This window comes from Apium graveolens, chromosome 1 (assembly GCF_009905375.1).
Source record: "Apium graveolens cultivar Ventura chromosome 1, ASM990537v1, whole genome shotgun sequence".
Lineage (NCBI taxonomy): Eukaryota > Viridiplantae > Streptophyta > Magnoliopsida > Apiales > Apiaceae > Apium > Apium graveolens.
Genome location: NC_133647.1, coordinates 187,130,219 through 187,149,905, shown reverse-complemented (window position 1 = coordinate 187,149,905; position 19,687 = coordinate 187,130,219). Strand labels below are relative to the sequence as shown.

At 33.0% G+C, this 19,687-nt stretch overlaps 1 protein-coding gene across 1 annotated transcript; it reads right to left on the bottom strand.

Annotated features, from left to right (window-relative positions):
- Positions 1-3,034: 3,034 nt before the first annotated feature.
- LOC141673389 (twinkle homolog protein, chloroplastic/mitochondrial-like) lies at positions 3,035-19,330 on the bottom strand. The gene is made up of 21 exons (XM_074480137.1): positions 19,001-19,330; positions 18,739-18,872; positions 17,307-17,362; positions 17,166-17,223; positions 16,971-17,081; positions 16,152-16,235; positions 14,155-14,235; positions 13,316-13,381; positions 13,081-13,197; positions 10,790-10,837; positions 10,587-10,672; positions 10,427-10,490; positions 8,366-8,548; positions 8,141-8,272; positions 6,193-6,254; positions 5,692-5,775; positions 5,344-5,475; positions 4,212-4,308; positions 4,005-4,139; positions 3,853-3,920; positions 3,035-3,563 (listed from the first exon to the last, which is right to left on the bottom strand). Exons 1-21 carry the CDS (start codon positions 19,224-19,226, stop codon positions 3,527-3,529), a joined length of 2,061 nt encoding a protein of 686 aa, XP_074336238.1. The 5' UTR covers positions 19,227-19,330; the 3' UTR covers positions 3,035-3,526.
- Between the last annotated feature and the right edge of the window lie 357 nt (positions 19,331-19,687).

Here is a 19,687-nt window from a genome sequence, read left to right as displayed (position 1 = left end):
GCAATCCCATATGTTTACTTCAAGGAAACCTGAGAGCCGTACCTGGCTGCAGGCATACTGTATATTTTAAATAAATTTAATAATCAATGATATTAACTGTTGTTGTACGAGTTTATGATGATTTATTCAAGCAACAGATTTCTTATCCGAGATCTTAATTATGCAGTTTGAATCAAGATATTTTCCAACCGAGATATTAGTTATGCAGTTTGAATCAAGATATTTTCCAAAGGTAGTTTGCATCAGAATAGATTTATTATGTAAATCATGTTTTGACTCGATATATATCTTTCTTATCCCAAACAAACCATATTCTATAAATCTTATTTGAAACATTCAAGACTTATCATTTACTTGATTTATATATTTCAAACAAACTAACATATTGGCCTATAAATACCACTCATGTTTTCAGATTTACGCCTAATGCTTTCACGATATATCCTTCATCTGAAACATCACTCTTGTTCTCTATTTATTCATTCTGATATCTAGTCGAACAAGATCTAGTTTGAGTTGTAATTCATACCCTTATTACTTGTAATCGTATATTTATATCAACTTGTGTCGGGTTGTGACAAGACTTGATTCCAGGAGGATAGCAAAGGTAGTCAGGGACTAGGGTATAGCAAATATGCTAGGTAGCAAGGTTTGTTAGGGAAAGAGTTTATTTCGGGGCTATCTTTTTATAATAAGGAAAAGATTGTAACTTCTATTGAAGTTGATATAATACATTTTCTATATTAATTGGTATAAGGACTTTGATGTAGGTTATAGATTAGGATTAAGGGCCGAACCAAGTGAAAACTCCCGGTGTTTTTACATTGTGCAATTCTCATATTACTCATATTACTGTATTTATATTTCAGTATTTTACATTCTGCAATTAATTGAGACCGTCTCATTACCTGTCTCATTCGTAAAGGGACTGTCTCATTTATATAAGAGACTGTCTCATTTGTCATATTACTTACATAATTGTTTATATCGTCTGGGCCTTTTAATTTCATTATAACAACAACGTTGGGACTAAAATAGCCCCAGTTCCATTATCGAAAGATTTTGTGTTTTAGAGAGTGTTTTATATCTGCATCTAATATTTTTTTATTTTATTTTCTGAGACAGTTGTCTAACCTATTCTATTACAGAAGCGTGACCGAACAATGTTATATGGTCGCATGTATCTGAAATTTGGGGAGTGATCGAGTATATTTCTCTTTATTTTTTTCTTTTTTATATCTTGAGATGGTTGTCTAACCTACTCTATTATTATCATTATCAGTCTTCTAGGCGTGCCAGGGTGGTGAGGGTACCTTCGAGAGATTAATCGGCAAGTCGGAGATTAATCGGACCGATTAATCGGAATATTAATTGGAAGAATATAAATATTATTTTTAATTTTTATAATTATATAATGATCAATATGTCAAATATTTTTTTGAAAAATGAAATTAGAATGATATTAAACAATATCTACGCATTTGAGATGCGTTATGTACTAATTATTGTGTTTACAATATGAACTATATTTTAATTCACACTTTTAAATTAATTATAATATGTTATTTTTATATTTTAAGTGATAAAATAAATATATTAGATTACTTGTTACTTCTTATCAATACTTTATACTTGAAATTGACATGATATTGTGTGAAATTATGAAATTAATGATTTAAAATTATAAAAACGTAAAAAAAATATTTTTTTAATTATTTTCCGTCTAGGCCGTCTAGGACCGATTTTTGACCGCCTAACACGCCTACGACCGATTTGTGACCGTCTAGCCCGCCTAATCCCGATTTTTACCCGATTTTTTAAAAAAACGCCTAAATCACCGCCTAGGTCCGAGTCGGGGCGTTTTACCACCGTCTAGCCTAGCGCCTAGGCGGCCGCCTAACCTAGACCGATCTTTAGAACACTGATTATTATAGGAGTTTGACCACTATTGTAGCGGCCTGGATACAATGATTCCAAAATTTGGGATGGACAGGAAAAGGAGTCCAGATACGTGATTACGACGATATATAGAGTGATATGGCATAACTTAAATTACAAGCTTATTAACCAAGAACTACTGTTTATAATCTTGATTTAATTTTTTTTTCGAAAATCAATATTTTGTACAGTCGTAACATCTTTGAATTTTATTAAAGGTTTTAATTTATAGTTTCCGTTCACTCAACAGATAACTTTGCTACAACAAAGGGGGTATAAGGACCGACAGAAAAAAGTATTACACTAAGATAAGCTTATAAAAAAGGATTATAGAAAGATATTCCCACACGTTAAGTTATTTTAAGTTATTAATACTATTATTTAATGTCCACGTAAGGTTTAGAACTGATTTATAATTCAAGAATAATACAAAAACAAAATGTGTTGGTAGTACATAAATATTTGTTATATTAACACGTTTAGTACAATTTTCTTCATTGATTACATGATATAAGTGGTCATCGAGGCATTGAAGAAAATGTATATGATAATTGTACTTCTTATAACGTTTATACTTGTTGATAATCTCTGTTGTCATATCATCCAATCTTGATTGTTAATTACTTATCTTAGTTCCTTTGCAGGCTACGAATAAAATACACGACGTATGACTTGTACAATAGTTCAAATCTAAGATGATCATTGTTTAATTCAATATAAAATGATGAATTCAAGATTTGCTCAAGTCATCTTTAGTTAATTAATCAAAACAGAATCATGTTAGGCTAATAACTGGCAAGTACAAAATTAATCAATCTAACCTCGAATTGTTTTCAACTACATAATCATTTCTTGGTCAGACTTGCGTAATCTTGACAAAGCAAATAATATAATTTGTATCCAACCCTTAATTCATCCTGACCTTGTGATATCTTGTTTGTCAGTCAAAATAATATACGGACCCTGTCAAAGTTTAATATATATACATGATCATCGTTTAAAGTACGTCCTAGACCATATTTTAGAGGTCACAATGTTGGGGGAGGGGGCAACTATAGAATCAACAATAAATATATTAAACAATCTCAGAGGCCAAAGTTCAAATATTGCATTGCCGCTAAATATTCTTCTTTTCATATTTCAGGATCAAAATATCATCACAATTCATTGGACTTCAAAATCAAAGTTTTAGAATAGTGACCTCATCCATGAATCATTAATGCATATACATTATACACACTTCTATTTCCAAATCTACAAGTTTACCCCGGAGTATTCTGAAAGACTATTAGTAACAGAACTATAAACTTGAAAATTACTAGGCTACACGACTAAGAATACATGTTTCCTCTGCTACAACAACATACCTGTTAAAAACCTCTTCAATTATGTACTGCCGGATGTACTATCATCATTCACATTATAGCCTTGCATCCGGTTCCGGCCAGAAATGTACTAGTTTAGACTGGTATAAACAACAGAGCTCCCTCTCCATTAAAATAAATGACTTCATTTGTAGCGCCAAAATTGGAGAGAACCAGCAATTACAGAGAGGAATCATATAATTATGTAAGCTTCCTATGCAGGGTCATGAATTGTCAACATCCACATATTGACCAGTTACCCTGCAAGTACATAGAGCATTCTGGTGAACCTACTATACTGATCATGGTAAATGAATGGGACAGGTGAGATAATAGAAGGGAGCATGATCCCAAATCTCATTTCCACGTTGAAACTAGCCAAGTTTGCAAAAATATTTAGGGAAGCATTGTGATGTTTCGGGATGGGGATTGGACTTAAATAGATCAAAGGCTTCATCTGCTATGCCGAAACTATAGGCAATTGTGTCATAAAAAAAAATCCTAACAAAAACCGTAATTTTAGGCAGAATAAGATTTCATACAAACATACCTATCATATGACAAGAAAGCTTCACCTATAGTTCCAGCAACTTTATTACGGACCTTCCGCACACAAACCTTGAAGTAAACAATTAAATATAAGCTAATTTTGAATGTCGAATGACGAACAATTAAATTACATACATCCCAAATGAGGCCAACCTGTACTCTATCAATAGGACCATTCTTCAGATCCCTATTACGATGAATAACAATTCCATTGTCACATTTATTTATAAAGTGTGCACTTCCACTGATGTCATATAAACTTGGAGGACCCCCTACCCAGTTGTGCATCTGTCAGAAAATCCAAAGTTTACATGACAACTAAAATATATTGGGGCATTACCAAAATTTGCAGCTGCCAACCTGTCTTGGATGTGCTACAAACCAGACATGACAAGAATGAAATTGAGCGAATCGTTTGACCTTTGTTAGCATCACACTCACGTACTCTGTTTCAGTCCTGTTACAGATGCATACTGAGAGCATTAACTTTTTTGGGGTAATCAAAAATAAAGGGAACTGAGGAAAAGGAGTATGGACTCTCGAGATAACTGCCTGAATCAGGATATTTTGTTTGGAGATGACAATTTCTACCAGAAATATAATTGAAAGAGTTACAGTACATGACCCGTCATTTGTGAACATTGCCAGCAAATGGCTAACCTTTCGGATTAAAAAGCAAGAGTGGTTTTCTGAAAATCCTGAGTTGTCAACGAAGTTGTTCATGAATATTCGTACAAAGGACCACATCAGCAAGGGAACAAGAATATTACTTGCAGTATATAAAAGGAAAGTGATTGCCAGAATATTGAGGAAGGATGATTGGTTTCTTTCTCTCTTTGTTTATAACAAATTTTTGCTTAATTACATAATTCAAGTTAATAGATTAACAGCATCAATATGCCACACAACATACTACACAGTTTAACTTAACAGATAAAAAGAATCGATATGCTACACAACTTTAGAAGCAAAATATCCAAAGTTCTGCAGAAATGACAGAAAATATTAGCACTTGGTGTGCTCTCTTGCTAAGAAAGGGTGCCTTTGTGAATTTGTGCCTGTATTTGAATTTGTCTTAACAGCATCAATATGCCACACAACATACTACACAGTTTAACTTAACAGATAAAAAGAATCGATATGCTACACAACTTTAGAAGCAAAATATCCAAAGTTCTGCAGAAAATGACAGAAAATATTAGCACTTGGTGTGCTCTCTTGCTAAGAAAGGGTGCCTTTGTGAATTTGTGCCTGTATTTGAATTTGTCTTGTGTGGCATACAAGTCAATGCTCTATAGCTTTCTTTCCCGTCTCACTACAAAATTTCTAGATAATACATCACAATTGCAAATATAATAGAGCTAGATCCTCCGGAAGTAAGTCCAAAGTACAATTATCAGTTCTTTTAAATCCCTCCATACGAACTGTCCAGTATAATTCAACACAACTATAAGTAAAATTTTCAGTGAATAGGATGCATGATGCAACTCACATGTATTGAGGACGCTGATGATCAAGTTCATTGTATGGATCAATGACAAGTCCATTCACCCCATATCGTTGAACTGCTGCTTTTGCTTTTTTAAGAACCCAATCTATACTTGGAAGGGAATCATTCTCACATCTGTTTCATCACACTTTTTCATCACATAATGTAAACAAGAAAACACTTAAAAGCACATCAGGGATGCAATAGTTTTATCTAATTGTTAGGAAGCCTCGATATCAGAAATGTAGAAACTTTTATACACTTAATCATATATATTAAGCTGCTAGAAAAATAATAAAAACAAATTAGACTCCAGGTATCTAGGATAAACACATATAACACCTAACTCACCGTATAAGAGAAAATGTATCACTCAACCATTGCTTTCCTTGCTCAAATTCCTCATCACTCATTCTTTCTGAAGATTCCCCATACCTGCAACATAAATGCAATGCGGTAACCTAAACACAAATACTAGAAATTAAATAATTCCTACTTTTTATTCTTTTGCAATGAAATTTTTTTTCAATTGAAGAGACTTATATGAAAGTATACACAGAAAAACCCAGCCATCTCTACTAACAAGTCTCGTGGTTCTAAACTAAATTAGCAACACAAAAAAGTTCTCAATTAAAACAAAAAAAGTCAAACTAACAAGTCTCAAGGTTCTCAACTAAATTAGCAACAAAAAAATTCAATTGAAACAAAAAAAAAGTCAAAAGAAATCAAAAACTAGAATTAAATAAAAAAGTTTACTGAAAATGCTGATATGGATACACAATACAGCAGGCGATTATAATGTCGAAATATTACATCATAATCAGCAAATTTAAGATCAGTATACTACAGCACCTTGCAACAAAAAAAGGCTTCTTCACATGTTTCTCCATGAGTTTCCTAGCATGCTCCCGAACCTATAGCCAAACATGTATATAATGAGAAATGTTAGACAGCTATGTATTTTAAGAATTGCTAACATCTTGTGGCATGAACCACATAATATCGACTTGTGCATTGTATCTTAACAAAAAATCTTTTCAAGAAAATTCTATACTGAATTGTAAGGCAGACCTGAAATGACCAATGATAATTTTGGCCTATTAAATATATAGGTCATGCAGATACCATAGATAAGACAATTGTGGTGAATGTATATGACCTAATAAATTTAATAGCACAAAGTTTTTTATTCAATGAAAGATACTCTATGTTTCATACAGTGCCCTTAACATTACAGTACAAGACCAGTGGGATGGGGTGTGCAATAACCCTTTAGCTACTTCGCCAACCACAGGTCAAAAATCAATTAGCTAATGGTGCCAATTACTATTAGTAAAACTCATTATTAAATTCTATAAATAACCCGCATTTCATATATGTAATATTATTATGAGAAAACTGGATATAAACTCAAGAAGAAAATTATTTTGTTAGTCAACGCATCAATAGAAAAATCCTAAATATAGACAAGTAGACATCATTCAGAGATCCTCCTATTGTCGGGAGTTATTACAAAAGACGCTGCTTAAAGGAAACAGAAGACAGAAAAACAAAATTAGTTGACATATTAACAAATCTTCTAGATGTTAATTTCTTAGGAAACAGCATGAAAAACTCACCAACAAAGTAGGATAATAACATTGGCTTTATTATATAGTGGAATAGTGGTTCCACGGGTGTTTTCTTATCCCCCCCGCAAAAAAAAATCTATTATCTAATTAATGTTGTAAACCCGATATTGAGAAGATTGATATTTTTCCACTTTTCTACATATAAGAAGCCAGGGAATAGTCGGTTATCTGTGTTTAATTAACTTGATCAATTTTTTTAATGTATCGCATTGTCCACAGATCTTTCTTTTTATAATTTGTCTAACATAAATATGTATAATAAGCAGAACATCTACAGAGCCATTATAAGATACATATAAAATATAGACCTACAAACAGATAAGTGCAATCTTAATAATACATTGTCTCGGTAAATTTACATATAATGCAACTTATGCTTAAACTAGATATCAAACATTTAAAAATTTAACGTGGCGCTTATATCAGACATATAATCTTCTCAAACTCGGGCAACAATACATCGTACTACTTGACCAAGCACTGACTGCCTAAAGCAAATGGACTCGAATAAGCAGGTCAACTATTATGAAAACATTTGGACTTTGGAGCCTTTCTCATGTCAAAAGGGGCAGGGAAACTGAGTAGTTGATTCAATATAAAATGGAGTTGCAAGAAAAAGGTTATGGATTTGACAATATGCTTTTTCAACAGCAAAATTGTTGAAATTTATACCAAAAAGAGATGGTGGATGATACAATAAAACCATGCAGCCAGGCCCATGTTTAGGTGTCTTACATTTACAACATGACACAAGTAGCTTGTTTATTTAACCAATTAGCCCCTACGCAAGAACAAATGTTACATAAAGATCAATGTGAAATCTTTTCAAATAGGAAACTCTTCCGGGTTGCAGTGAAATAACTGCTTGGCCTAGGCCAAATTTACGAGTAGAATAAACCTAGTCACCGCACAAAGTCGGTCCTCTTTAAATAGTTAGGGGTGTACAATTTAATGTTCAAAACAACTTTTAAATAACTTGTAGTTTTTACTCCTAACTTAATATCTCACACTTGTGCACAGTTAGACTAAGCACTGCCCTTCGCATGAACCTAGAGATGATAGAAACATATGTACTGTTTAATTAGTAAATAACTTTAAAGAAAACAAATCAGGAGCTACCGATATTTATGATTTCTAAATACATCCATGACTATAATGGAGTAACGTACCTTGTTCTCCATAGAGCAAAGAGCAAACTTCCAACCAACAGTTTCATCAAGGTTGCATAAAAGAGCATCAATCCACTCGCTCTTTCCCGAATTGGGAACTCCAGTAACTATTGTCAGCTCTCCTGGCACAACCTAAGATATATAATGTCAGCAGAATACTATTACAGTATTTCTGAACTACATTAATAGATAAATTGAGTAATTTGGAACGAAAGTGATACTTACATTGTAAAATTCATCCAGAGACCTCCATCCAGTTGAAACACCAAGCTGAAAATCGAGGGTCTGGTGATAGTATGCATCAATTTCGCCCATGAAATCCTTGAAGTTGTATAATCCTTGTATAGGATATAATTCAGCATTTTCAATGACTTCCCTCAATGCTTCAGGTCCCAAATTGGCAAGTACCTATGTTACGTTAATAATTCCAATTAAAGAATTTTGAAAAAATACAAAATAAATAAATAAATAATAATGACTAAAACTTCTAGAAACATTTTATTACTTGAACAGAAATAGTACAGTTGTTTATTCAACAGGGTGCTTCTTTACCCATATATGCAGGTTTCGTTTAAGTAAACTATGAATCACTTATCCACTGTTCACTTCAATGTGCAACATTTAGTACTCGGGGGGTCTACGAAGTTAGACATCTCACTCTCCCTATTCTAATTCAAGTTCAATATCAACATATATATAGGTACTAGGGAGTGATTTGGCTGAGAACTAGGGGAACAATGGTTCTTAAGAACTGCAGAAGAATTTATATATATGTGTGTGTGTGTGTATACAATGACGAAATATACAAAACATTGCACTCTTTTAAAAATGCAGAGTTAATGTTCTCAGTTCTCACACTAAATGTGTTCTCCATGAAGTGCAACCCAACGTATAAATATACCCACAAATCTAGACTAAGGGTGTGTTTGGTATTGACAGCAGCTTTTCGATGAAAAGCAGTTAAAAAACTGTTTGGTAAAATTTAAAAGCTATTTTTCGGAAAAGTGTTTTTGGCCTAAAAGCTGCTGTTAGAGAAAGCAAGTCCCCCATGCTTTTAGAAAAAGCTGCTTTTCAGCTGTTGCGGGTGATTTCACCATCAAACCTTACCAAAAGCATCATTATTTTTATTTTTTTGCATCAAAACATATACGTATCAAAAAAATTACCAAACAGTCATCTGATTTTGACAACACTTTTTTCAACAACACTTTTTCTAACAGCACAACAATTTTTAACAGCAATCCCAAACAGAGCCTAAATACTTGAGCCTATCACTTAACAGAGAGATGTAATTATATATACGGAGAAAACCTACAGGATCATAACCAGTGGACAAAGATAAAATATAGCGGTAATCCTAGACTAAGTTAGCCGGACTCTTCAATTTTTGCCCTCATGCCTGTATCCACCGGCCATGACATGGGTGCGGGTATGGGATCTCAGTTGAATCCTTTATATGGAAACCGGACACTCTGACCTTAAGAAATCTAGTTCAAAGTGATTTAAAAGGCCTCACAACAACTTAATCCTCTTACTTCTAGGGAGGGATGTCTATAAATTACTATTTTATGTTATCCTTTTAATTTATGTTAAAAATATGACAAACAATTATGTATAAGTTTATTTTATGTGGTTTAAGACACGAATTTACATATGTAATGTATAAAAAGTAGGTGTAATTTCACTTATGTGAAGGTTATGTGTCGAATCCTCGCACCCGTGTCCGATTCTGGATCCACATCCACGAAATCTAATTTTTTAAAACTAAGAGTCCGACACTTGGATCCGTGGATCTGCACCCGTGTCCGACACCCGTAACCGAGTCGGGGTAACTTAGATCCTACAAAATGTATGTATAGTAATAGTACTTGTGTATTCACGGAAATTGGAAACCTTTCAATACTTCATTATTTTTAATGTTAAAATGTTTATATTTTGCATCCCAGAAGTAGCAGATAGGTACATCAGGTGATTTATAACTCAACGAATAGATAAATTTTCATTGGGAACATCGAGAGTGTTTAATTCAATTGTGCCTAAATAGAATGGATTACAATACAGATGATAGATTAAACTCGTCATCATTTTCTCATTTTTAGGTAACAAGAAAAAACCTAAGGTCTCTTAAGTTGCATCATTTATGCGAATGATATATAAACTCTAAAAAATTTAGGCGGCTTGTCTGTCAGAATTTAAAGTTTGGATGACTCGCATTTCTCTAGTGAAGTTTCTTAGAAATCGGAAAACGTGAAAGAAGTCGGGAAAACTACTATACTAGATAAGAACCTCATTAGCATCTTTGTAGTGCTCATCATCATCTTTCTTTTTGGGCCATCTGATCCTCCAACATCTGTTTCATAGAGAACTAATGAGGAAGATACGTATAAATATACTTTAATAATATGTTGATAAAAACAAGACCTAATGATAACCGATAACAGTATACCTTTCCCTTCCAAGACGTCGTGCAAGCTCTTCTGCCAAGGCTTGACCAGGCTGATCCCCATCAGTAGCAAGTATTACGCGAGTTGCCTATCGAAGCAGCAAAATAATTAATACTTTGATTTGAATATTTACCGAATCTAATAAATATAAAATTTAAAGGAGGGAGTGAAAACAAATTAAACCGTGACAAGGTTTCGAACAAACCTTATCCAGATACTCTTTACAGTTCCAGATATATTGATACTTTGTGTCCTAGCTTTACAAAAAACATAGGAGAAGTATTAGATTCAACAAACGATTGAGCACCACATCCAAGACCATCCACAAACATAATACAATAGCAATTGTCATTTATAGCGGAGAATGAGCAACAAAAAAAGGAGTCAAAGAAAATTGGTCCAAATAAGATATTGATGTGGACAAAGGAATTAATAAATTATTATTATACACTTCATAATTAAATATAAAATTATTTCTTATTGATAGAACAGTTAGTTATAATGGACAAGTAAATCATGTGTGGTCATAGAATCGTAAAAGAACGGTAGTCAAGTTCTATGGAGACCATTATTTTATTCGACACCTTGGAAACCACATAGTTCTACAAGTAAAATATTGCATAAGGGTTTTATTTTCGAACCATGTTCTACAAAGATCATTATTTTTATTGAAATCCTATATATTCTTTCTGCAAGCAGAACATTGCAAAACATATTATTTTACAAAATATGTTTAATGTGCAGGAGATATGTTCAGATTGCAGAACATACATGTTCAATGAAATAGTGATATTTCAACATACATGTTCTGCTAGTTGAACATAAATGATTCTCGACATTTTCAATGAAATAATGATATTTATAGAACATACTTCGCAAAATAAAAAATTTCTAGACGAGCCGAGTTCAGATAATTTTTAATAACCTGTTTTCTTTTTTATTAATATTCCAACATACCCATTCATCGAGAGATGTAGAGAAATCGGCACTCATGACTCAAATGAGACAAAAGAGAGATAGCAAGCGTGATTGCCTTGTCATTAATCTAGTTATTTATTTTGGCAATCATTTTATTCATACAACAATGTTTCTCAGTGTGAATACTATTTACAAAGCCTACAACCCACAAAACTTGACGAACTAAGACCCATAAACAATTAGGCTTATAATATATAACCAGATTAAAAAAAAACTACTAGCCCCGCATATAGAACACAAAAATATACACTATTTCCCTTTACACCATGTATATTTAAACTAACTAATAACAGGTAAAAAAATTACTCCATAATGATCACTTCCATTCACCCATCAAGAACAGCTTCTATAATGACTGCGGAATTAGATTCTAAACAAGAAATATTAACATTGTGATTGGGCTAAACAAAAATGTGCACTATGCAAGATTTAGCTTCAAAGAAATATACAAATTTGGCAAATTATTATATTTGATAAAACTACTATTAACGGGGACCTTGTTTTCAATCAAATTGTTCCTGAAATCAGAGTGTGCTACTTTGACTTCATTTCAGTGCGCTACTTTGATTTTATTGTTCTTGAATGCTTTCACAAAGTCAGATATACATGTGATATGCTATATTTCCACCTCTTATGAAGCCCCTCTCGGGAATTATAGATCTTCATACTAAAACTCGCAGTCGAGCTTTTTTCATTAGGGGACGATGGAGTCAACAAAGAAATGTAAAATTTAATTTGAAAATATCATAAATTATTCATAGATAAAATTAGTCACCTATTCAAATGCAGCCAGTGGTAATCTTGCCTTGCAACTCGCACATCTAGGTTCAATATCCTTTGGTTGCATTTGCTTTAGAATTGCTTAGCAAAAAGAATGATAAAATAGATCCTAATTATCTAGGTAATTAGACTACTTGGTATTTTCTAGATTTATGGTAATAGGAAGATGAAAAGAGTTGTTTTATACATATTGTTGTAGTCTATCAATATAGAAAAATAGATATAGATGGGACTAATTTTCATTTCATTTCATTAGTATTTTACTTGGATTGCAATATAAACTCCTGTAATACTCAATATCAAAAGGATCTGAAGAGTGAATTAAATAAAATATTTGTGTTCTCTTTGTGAGAACTGTCTGTTTTGAGATATTAATCTTGTACCGTCACAGTCTCTATCCATACCCACCATCCAAACTCTTGCTTCATAATTGTAAAATAAAAAAATATATGTATATTGAGAAAGATTCTCAGAAGAACCACTTTAAATGGAGAACTTGAAAGACATATGTTGTCCTGCTAAAATAATTATCGTGTACAGTGAAAATAAATGAAGGCCTTTAAGAATAACCCTTTGTGGAGAAAATAAAAGATAACTCCAAACAAAATATTATTAAAAAAAGGTTCTCCAATAAATAAAATCTCTGATGTGAACAGTCGCTGACATATATAACCAGAATATATCAAAAAGATTATCAATACTTAATTATGATTTATATAGTTATGGGTTGACATAGACCTGTTCTTTCGATGGCACTTCCTTCTTGGAGACTGATGGCGGAGCACCATCGGGGACGCTAACACAGTTACGAAAGCCAGCTTCTTCCATTGAAAGCTTGTCTATTTCACCCTCAACCTACAATAGAATGCAAATAGTTACATTGAATAAAGTTTCAATGTATTGCACAAAGACCAGAAGATTGAAAAACTGAATTCAGTAAGGACTAAGAAGTTCACAGAGCAAAATATATTACTATGATTATTTCAGTTGCTCCATTAATATCATCCAATCCGTACAATATCTTTTCCGTATTACTTTCCTGCAGATAAATGGAACAACGGTTGTAAAAGGTCAAACAATTTCAAACTTATAGTTCTACTGTAATTGGAGAAGATAAATCACATCTGAATCTTTCAATGCAAGTACAAAGCCACCCTTTTACATTTTTTTTTAACTGGAGGGCGCCTGCTTAATGTCTAAGTTATGGAGGTCTAAGACTATAGCATTCACATATAAAAAAGAAAATAAAATTAGATCTTAAAATCAGTAGGCGCACCTATTCAACAAATAAAGGAAATAATAGTTCCAAAGAGGACTTGTTTATTCATATTCTTCTCTTTAGTTGAAAGGTTGAAGTGTTATGTCACTGTTCACAATTCCGTAATGTTGTATATCTCAAATTCCAAAACAAAAAACGTAGAATCATACTCGAGTACTAAATCTGGACTTGCAAAATGAAGAGCGTGATATCATTACATCAACAAACGATAATGGAGACAGTAAAATTATATTTATATAGCAACAAATTAGATCCTCCGCTAATCACTAAATCTGTGCAGCTGAATGTTTATCTATGCGAGAGTAATACACCCAGATTTCATGCAAGAATATCTTGAGTTTCAACAAAGTAGTCTATTGTCATATTCCGCATATCCGCCTAATTAGATTCAACAAATATGTTAAAAACTATTTTTATTAAATAAAATTAGTAGACTGTAACAATTGCTGTTTCAGTATAGATAGTAATTTATAATGACAACGCAATACGAAGATAAAGATTTATACAGAAAGAGAGATTTTTTTAATTATTACCTGCCAAAACTTTTTGTTCTCGTCTCGATATTTGCAGCCAACGAGCTCCCCATTTCTCCGATAAGTGAACGCAATAACATCCTGCCAGGTGTCAACCCAGTTTCCAGAATTAGCAGGTCCAACTAAAATAACTCTTCTAAAAACTAACTGAAGTTCTGGACATTAATAGGCAAATTTACTTTTTATGACTAATTTAAACCATTCAATTTTGAGAATGTTCCTCAAACTCTCCTGAAAGTGTCCAACGTGGATACATGTCCAAATGGCAGACTCAAATTTTTTAAATAATTTCGCATGTTTTTGGCACAAATCAAGTGTTGAGTGTCCATGACCATGTCCGTAGGGATGGAAAATTAATCCAATCCGACAGATATCCGATCCGAAATCCGAAGTTTTGGATATACCGAAACCGAACCCTAAGTTTTGGATTTGGATTTGGATTTCAACTATCCGATCCGAAATCCGAAATCCAATCCAAACCCGATCCAAACCCAAAACCCGATTAAAACCCAACACATGTATTATAGATTATATGTAATATTTTAGATGTAATACATATAATTTACATATTGTTATTGTATTATTTGAGTAATAGTAGATTATTATGAAGATTGTTGACACTTATTAAGTGAATTATGACTTTTTATTTCAAAATCAGCTTTTATTATGTAAGATGTACTTTGTATATATTTATAAAAAAACTAATTTGTGATGAAATACTAAATATTATGTTATCAACATATCTTAGATATTAATCACCATGTCAACCCGCAATATAATCTGTTTAACTTATTAGTTAATGTATTTTATTTTTAGATATCATATAAATGTAATTAGGGGGGAAATTCGATTCCGCAGTAATATCCGCAGTAATCTGTTTGTACTTTGTATGTATAAATAATATTAAATTTTACTACATTATTCGTAATTTTGGATACCCGATCCGATCCGAAACCCGACGGATTTGGATTTGGATAACCCGAAAATATTTGGATTTTACAAAACCCAATCCGAACCCGACCCGTTGCCATCCCTACATGTCCGAGTGCCGGATGTTGGACAGAGTTATCCCAAGATAAAATAATGAGTGGCGGTACCATAGTAGGAAATTATCAAAGTGACTTGGTAGGGCCCATGAAATTTTTTTATGGCAGTCTGTGCTGGTCTTACAAAGATGTCTGGACTCGGGAGAAAAAGTATATCCAGTCCTGAGAGTTATTTAACAATATTAAATTTAGTTGGACTGACCACGAGTAAGTTATTTAGCAAAGGGAGTGACTCATTGGTGAATCTTTAACACAACCAAAATAAGGTTGGGAATAAAAAATGGATATATGAGAACTCCCTCCCTCACTCTCTCTCTCTCTCATCTGCACTATCCAGTATTTTTCAAAACTGATTAATGTTCTCTATATTCTTCAAACAATAACTATCGCGAGTTCGCGACCCCGGTTCCTGACACAGTCACTTTGAATCAATGAAATTTAGGTGATCAGTGCATCCGAAGATATGTTTCTTTTGAAGTCCTTATCTACACCTAAAAGCATCCTATAATCTGACTGCTTCAGCCATCGTCACATATGATCAGGGTGTTTTTTCTATTGTGCAATATGTTTCTTGATGGTTATTCCTCTTCTGAGATAAGTCTTCATATGTAATATTCTCATCTGAATAAGCATAGCTACAGTTACTAAACACCTAGCATAACATGGTCAGATAAACAATCAGTCAATCACATGTACGTATGTACTGCGGGCACCTATCTAGAATCAATATTATAAAGACAAAATATTGTTGCTTGTAAGTAGGATAATGTAGACATGGACCAAAGTACTGACTTATAAGACGATTGCAAAGGAGTTGAATTTTTTTAGAAAGAAACTGATCTGCCTATATATTGGTTCTAATAAATCATTGTGGCAATATAATAAATTATTTTTATTGAAAACAGTGTAAAATATGAAGACCATATTTTTAAAGGATCAAAGTATGTTCACCTTATCATCATGTGTACACTGCAACACATTATTTCTCCTTAATGTCTCCCCTGATATCATCCGCATAGAAAAGAATTCACGTATCTGAATTGATATTAAAAAGAAAGAATTAAGCTGCTTGTATGACATCATATTCATAAAGATGCCACAAATTCTTGATAACGTAGCAAAACTAAGAGTATGCGATCTAAATTTGCCAGTAAATTCACCATATAATTCATGAATATGGCAAAGCACTGATAACGGTTTAAGCCTATTGAATCTGCTAGAACTAGTGTTGCGGTCTATTCCATAAATTATGCATTTTAATATAGGATGAGCTTCTTTCCCATTAGTGACGACGGTTAGGGGCTAACAGATTGCCTTTTATAGTTTAATAATAAGAGAAAAGGGTTAAAATTTATTAAAAGAGGCATTCACTTACTTAAGATGTACCAGCAAATATTTATATATTGAGATCAATACTAAACTAGGCTATGATCATTGAGTTTGTTTTATATTCATCTTCCAGTTTCAAAAAAGGAAAAAAAAATATTTCTTATTTGTCATTTACCATTTACTTTATAGCAGAACGCCATAAATTTCCACCTCAATTTCTACTCCTTTTTCTCTCTTCTCAAATTTTTTTATTAGAATTAGTGCTGATGAATCTTTACTGAGCTTCTCAAAATCTTTCATTGCATAAGAGGAGCATCTCACTTATGATTATGTGAACTGAAATTAAATAAAAAGAATAGGATGTCACTAGTCACTACCATACAACACTACAATCAATTTCCTAATAGGAGAAGTTAAAAGGGAAAGTAAAAAAGAAGCTACCGAATCAGACAAAGGTTCTAATTTCAGTTCCTGCTCCGTAATCTTCCTTATTTTCTTTACCGCAGTAGTCCCACTCATCTTTTTATAACTTGACTTCAAACCAGCCAAAGCCTACAGCCCGTTGTGTAAATATCGCATCTGAAGAAGTTGCATATATCAAAAGACAACTAAGAAAACAAAGATCGGATATTTCACCTTCAAACCCCCTTTCCACCCACATTTAGCTCGATGGCAGGTCCATGTAGCCGTATTCCTACAGAACATCAAATGATACTACTTCCAAATACCACTAGGATAAAATAAAACACCAAACTAGAGAAAGAAATTTAGAGTTACCCGTCATGCTCAATGAGAAGAGCTAATGCCTTCTCTCCTGAATTTCCACCTTTGCACTACAAAAAGAAAAAATAATAAGGATGTCAAATATAAAATAGAAAATATCTTTAGGAAGAAACCACAAAGAGAATTAGACAGAAAAAAACATGGCTGATTCTCTTTTTGGGTAATCAAATTCCAAGGGGAAGAATGATGTATATCATAGATTAAGATTAACTTATAAGATGAAAGATATTAGAAAACCATTGAGGAAAAGTAAAACAAGAGGCTGTCATAACTGATTGAAATATGACACATTTGACATGACAAGGAGTCAAATGTTGGGAGGAAGTGGATTTATGGCACTATATATATTGTCATGGTACTTTGAAATTATTAAAAAAAAACAACTTTATCCAGATACATTCCAAATGATCTCTGTCAACATCCTCACATGCTTCTTATTTCTTAACTTTTCAAAATCAGAAAATTACTTTTTGCATAACTTGGCAATCAATCATAATACCTCTGTTACTAATTGTAGTGCAATGCCAAACAACTTATACAAATAATACAAGCTTTAATATATTTACAAGTGAATGTGTGCTTGAATGGTATAATGCTGAATAATGAACGCCAATAAAAGCTACATTTAGATATAGAAATTAAATTATGGTACATATACAGCTAATTATATCATATATTGCATGATCTATGATTTATCTAGTTTATTTTACTATGACTTTACTTCCATCTTAAGGTCTTGGGGAAGATGGCCATCTAACATGTACTATTGCTCAACTTTGGGAGAGGTCTTTAGCTCGGAACTCTCTAAACCCGGATTATTCTCAAACCTTCAACACTTTTTTGTGTGTTGCTCTATGGTCATATTGTGCCAATTAACGGGACTGCACATCCTTCATGCAATTATATTGTCTTCTTGTGCAAGTTGCGTCATCTAAACGTGTATCACAGTGTAGGTTCGGGAATGGGTTTGAATTGGGGACACATATACTGGGATTGTTGAGATCCCTAAATCGAACCCTTCTTTCCCTACTAATTCCAAAATTGTGGGCATACGGAGCCCCAAGCCTCATAGTAGGATTGTTATGATGGTCAATTCGTGCAACAGAGCTAAAGTGCTAATTAATATATGGTGCATATAACGGATTCTAATAATGCCATAACGTTTCAGGGATAATTGTTAAATATATGATCCTATTGGGGCCTTCCTCTAACACCTTAAGGTTTTAGATGAGCTGGTTACTCAACATGGTAGAGTTTAGGCTGGCGGGAGGACTAAGGTTTGATTCCCAGCCACCCCCAACATTCTCACAATTTAATGTGGACACTAAAGGCAATTGATACCCCAAAGATGGGCGTCGGTGTTCCACTCTTCGACCCATAAATGGGCTTTCGAGTGAGGGGAAAAACGAAACTAAAGAGCTCATACCATCGGACACATCAAGCCATGATACTGCCCCGGACTCCAATCACCGCAACCAATCCCAACATTCTCCAATTTTTTATTCAATATCTTCAACCTGAAATTACTTTCCTCATCAACCTCTTCATTCTCTACTTCCACTACAAAAAAACCAAGAAAAACAAACATCAACAACCACTAAAACACCACCACCAAACAAACAAATTTACAAATAAACACATATAAAACCATAAAAATCACAACTTCATGGGTTTCTCTAACAAATTACCTGGATTGTAGGTTCTTGCATGAGGAATATAAGCAACCCCACAAGTTCTCAACAAAAAAGGACTCAAATTTGAAGTGGGTTTTAAAGGGTTTTTAAAAAACATGAGTTTTGAGTAAGTTCTTGAATTTAAAAGTGAAGTTCTTGGTAAAGGGGTGGCTTTAAAAAACAAGTTTTTTGAAGCCATTAGTATGTTTAAGCACAAGAACTTGCGATAATTGAGAAGCATGGCTAAGAAAAATTATGTTTTTATTGTTGTGGGTTTAAGTGTTTTTAGGGTTTAAAGTTGAAAGATTTTATTGTCCCTGTTTTTGTGCAAGGCAGGGAATTGGGGCGCCAATATATCCCCTTCTATTTAATTTGGTGTTAAGATTTTGACCCGATCCGACCCGGTATTACATGTCCGAGTGACTGATTTTAAATATATATCAAATTTCTTGCTCAAAACTCAAAAAAATACAAAAATAGAATAAATGTATTGTACAATATAGTTTTGGAGATATTATGGACTTATCGTTTTGATAGTTAAGTAGATCATATTTAAGCTCATATTTTGGATATTATAAAATTAAAGTAAAAATGATTGGAGTATGACTAATATTATGTTAACTTGAAATCATGTTGTATTAATATAGAAAATGTGTTACGCAAAAAACATGTTTTATATTTGATTGATCGACTCCCAGCTAA

What these genes read in the sequence shown, in the direction of transcription:
- LOC141673389 (XM_074480137.1), bottom strand. Translation starts at nt 19,226, where the DNA reads ATGCTTCTCAATTATCGCAAGTTCTTGTGCTTAAACATACTAATGGCT. An exon ending in TAGAACCTTTGTCTGATTCG is followed by an intron (nt 16,236 to 16,970) that starts GTAGCTTCTTTT and finishes ATATCAATTCAG; the next exon opens with ATACGTGAATTCTTTTCTAT. An exon ending in CGACGTCTTGGAAGGGAAAG is followed by an intron (nt 10,491 to 10,586) that starts GTATACTGTTAT and finishes TCTATGAAACAG; the next exon opens with ATGTTGGAGGATCAGATGGC.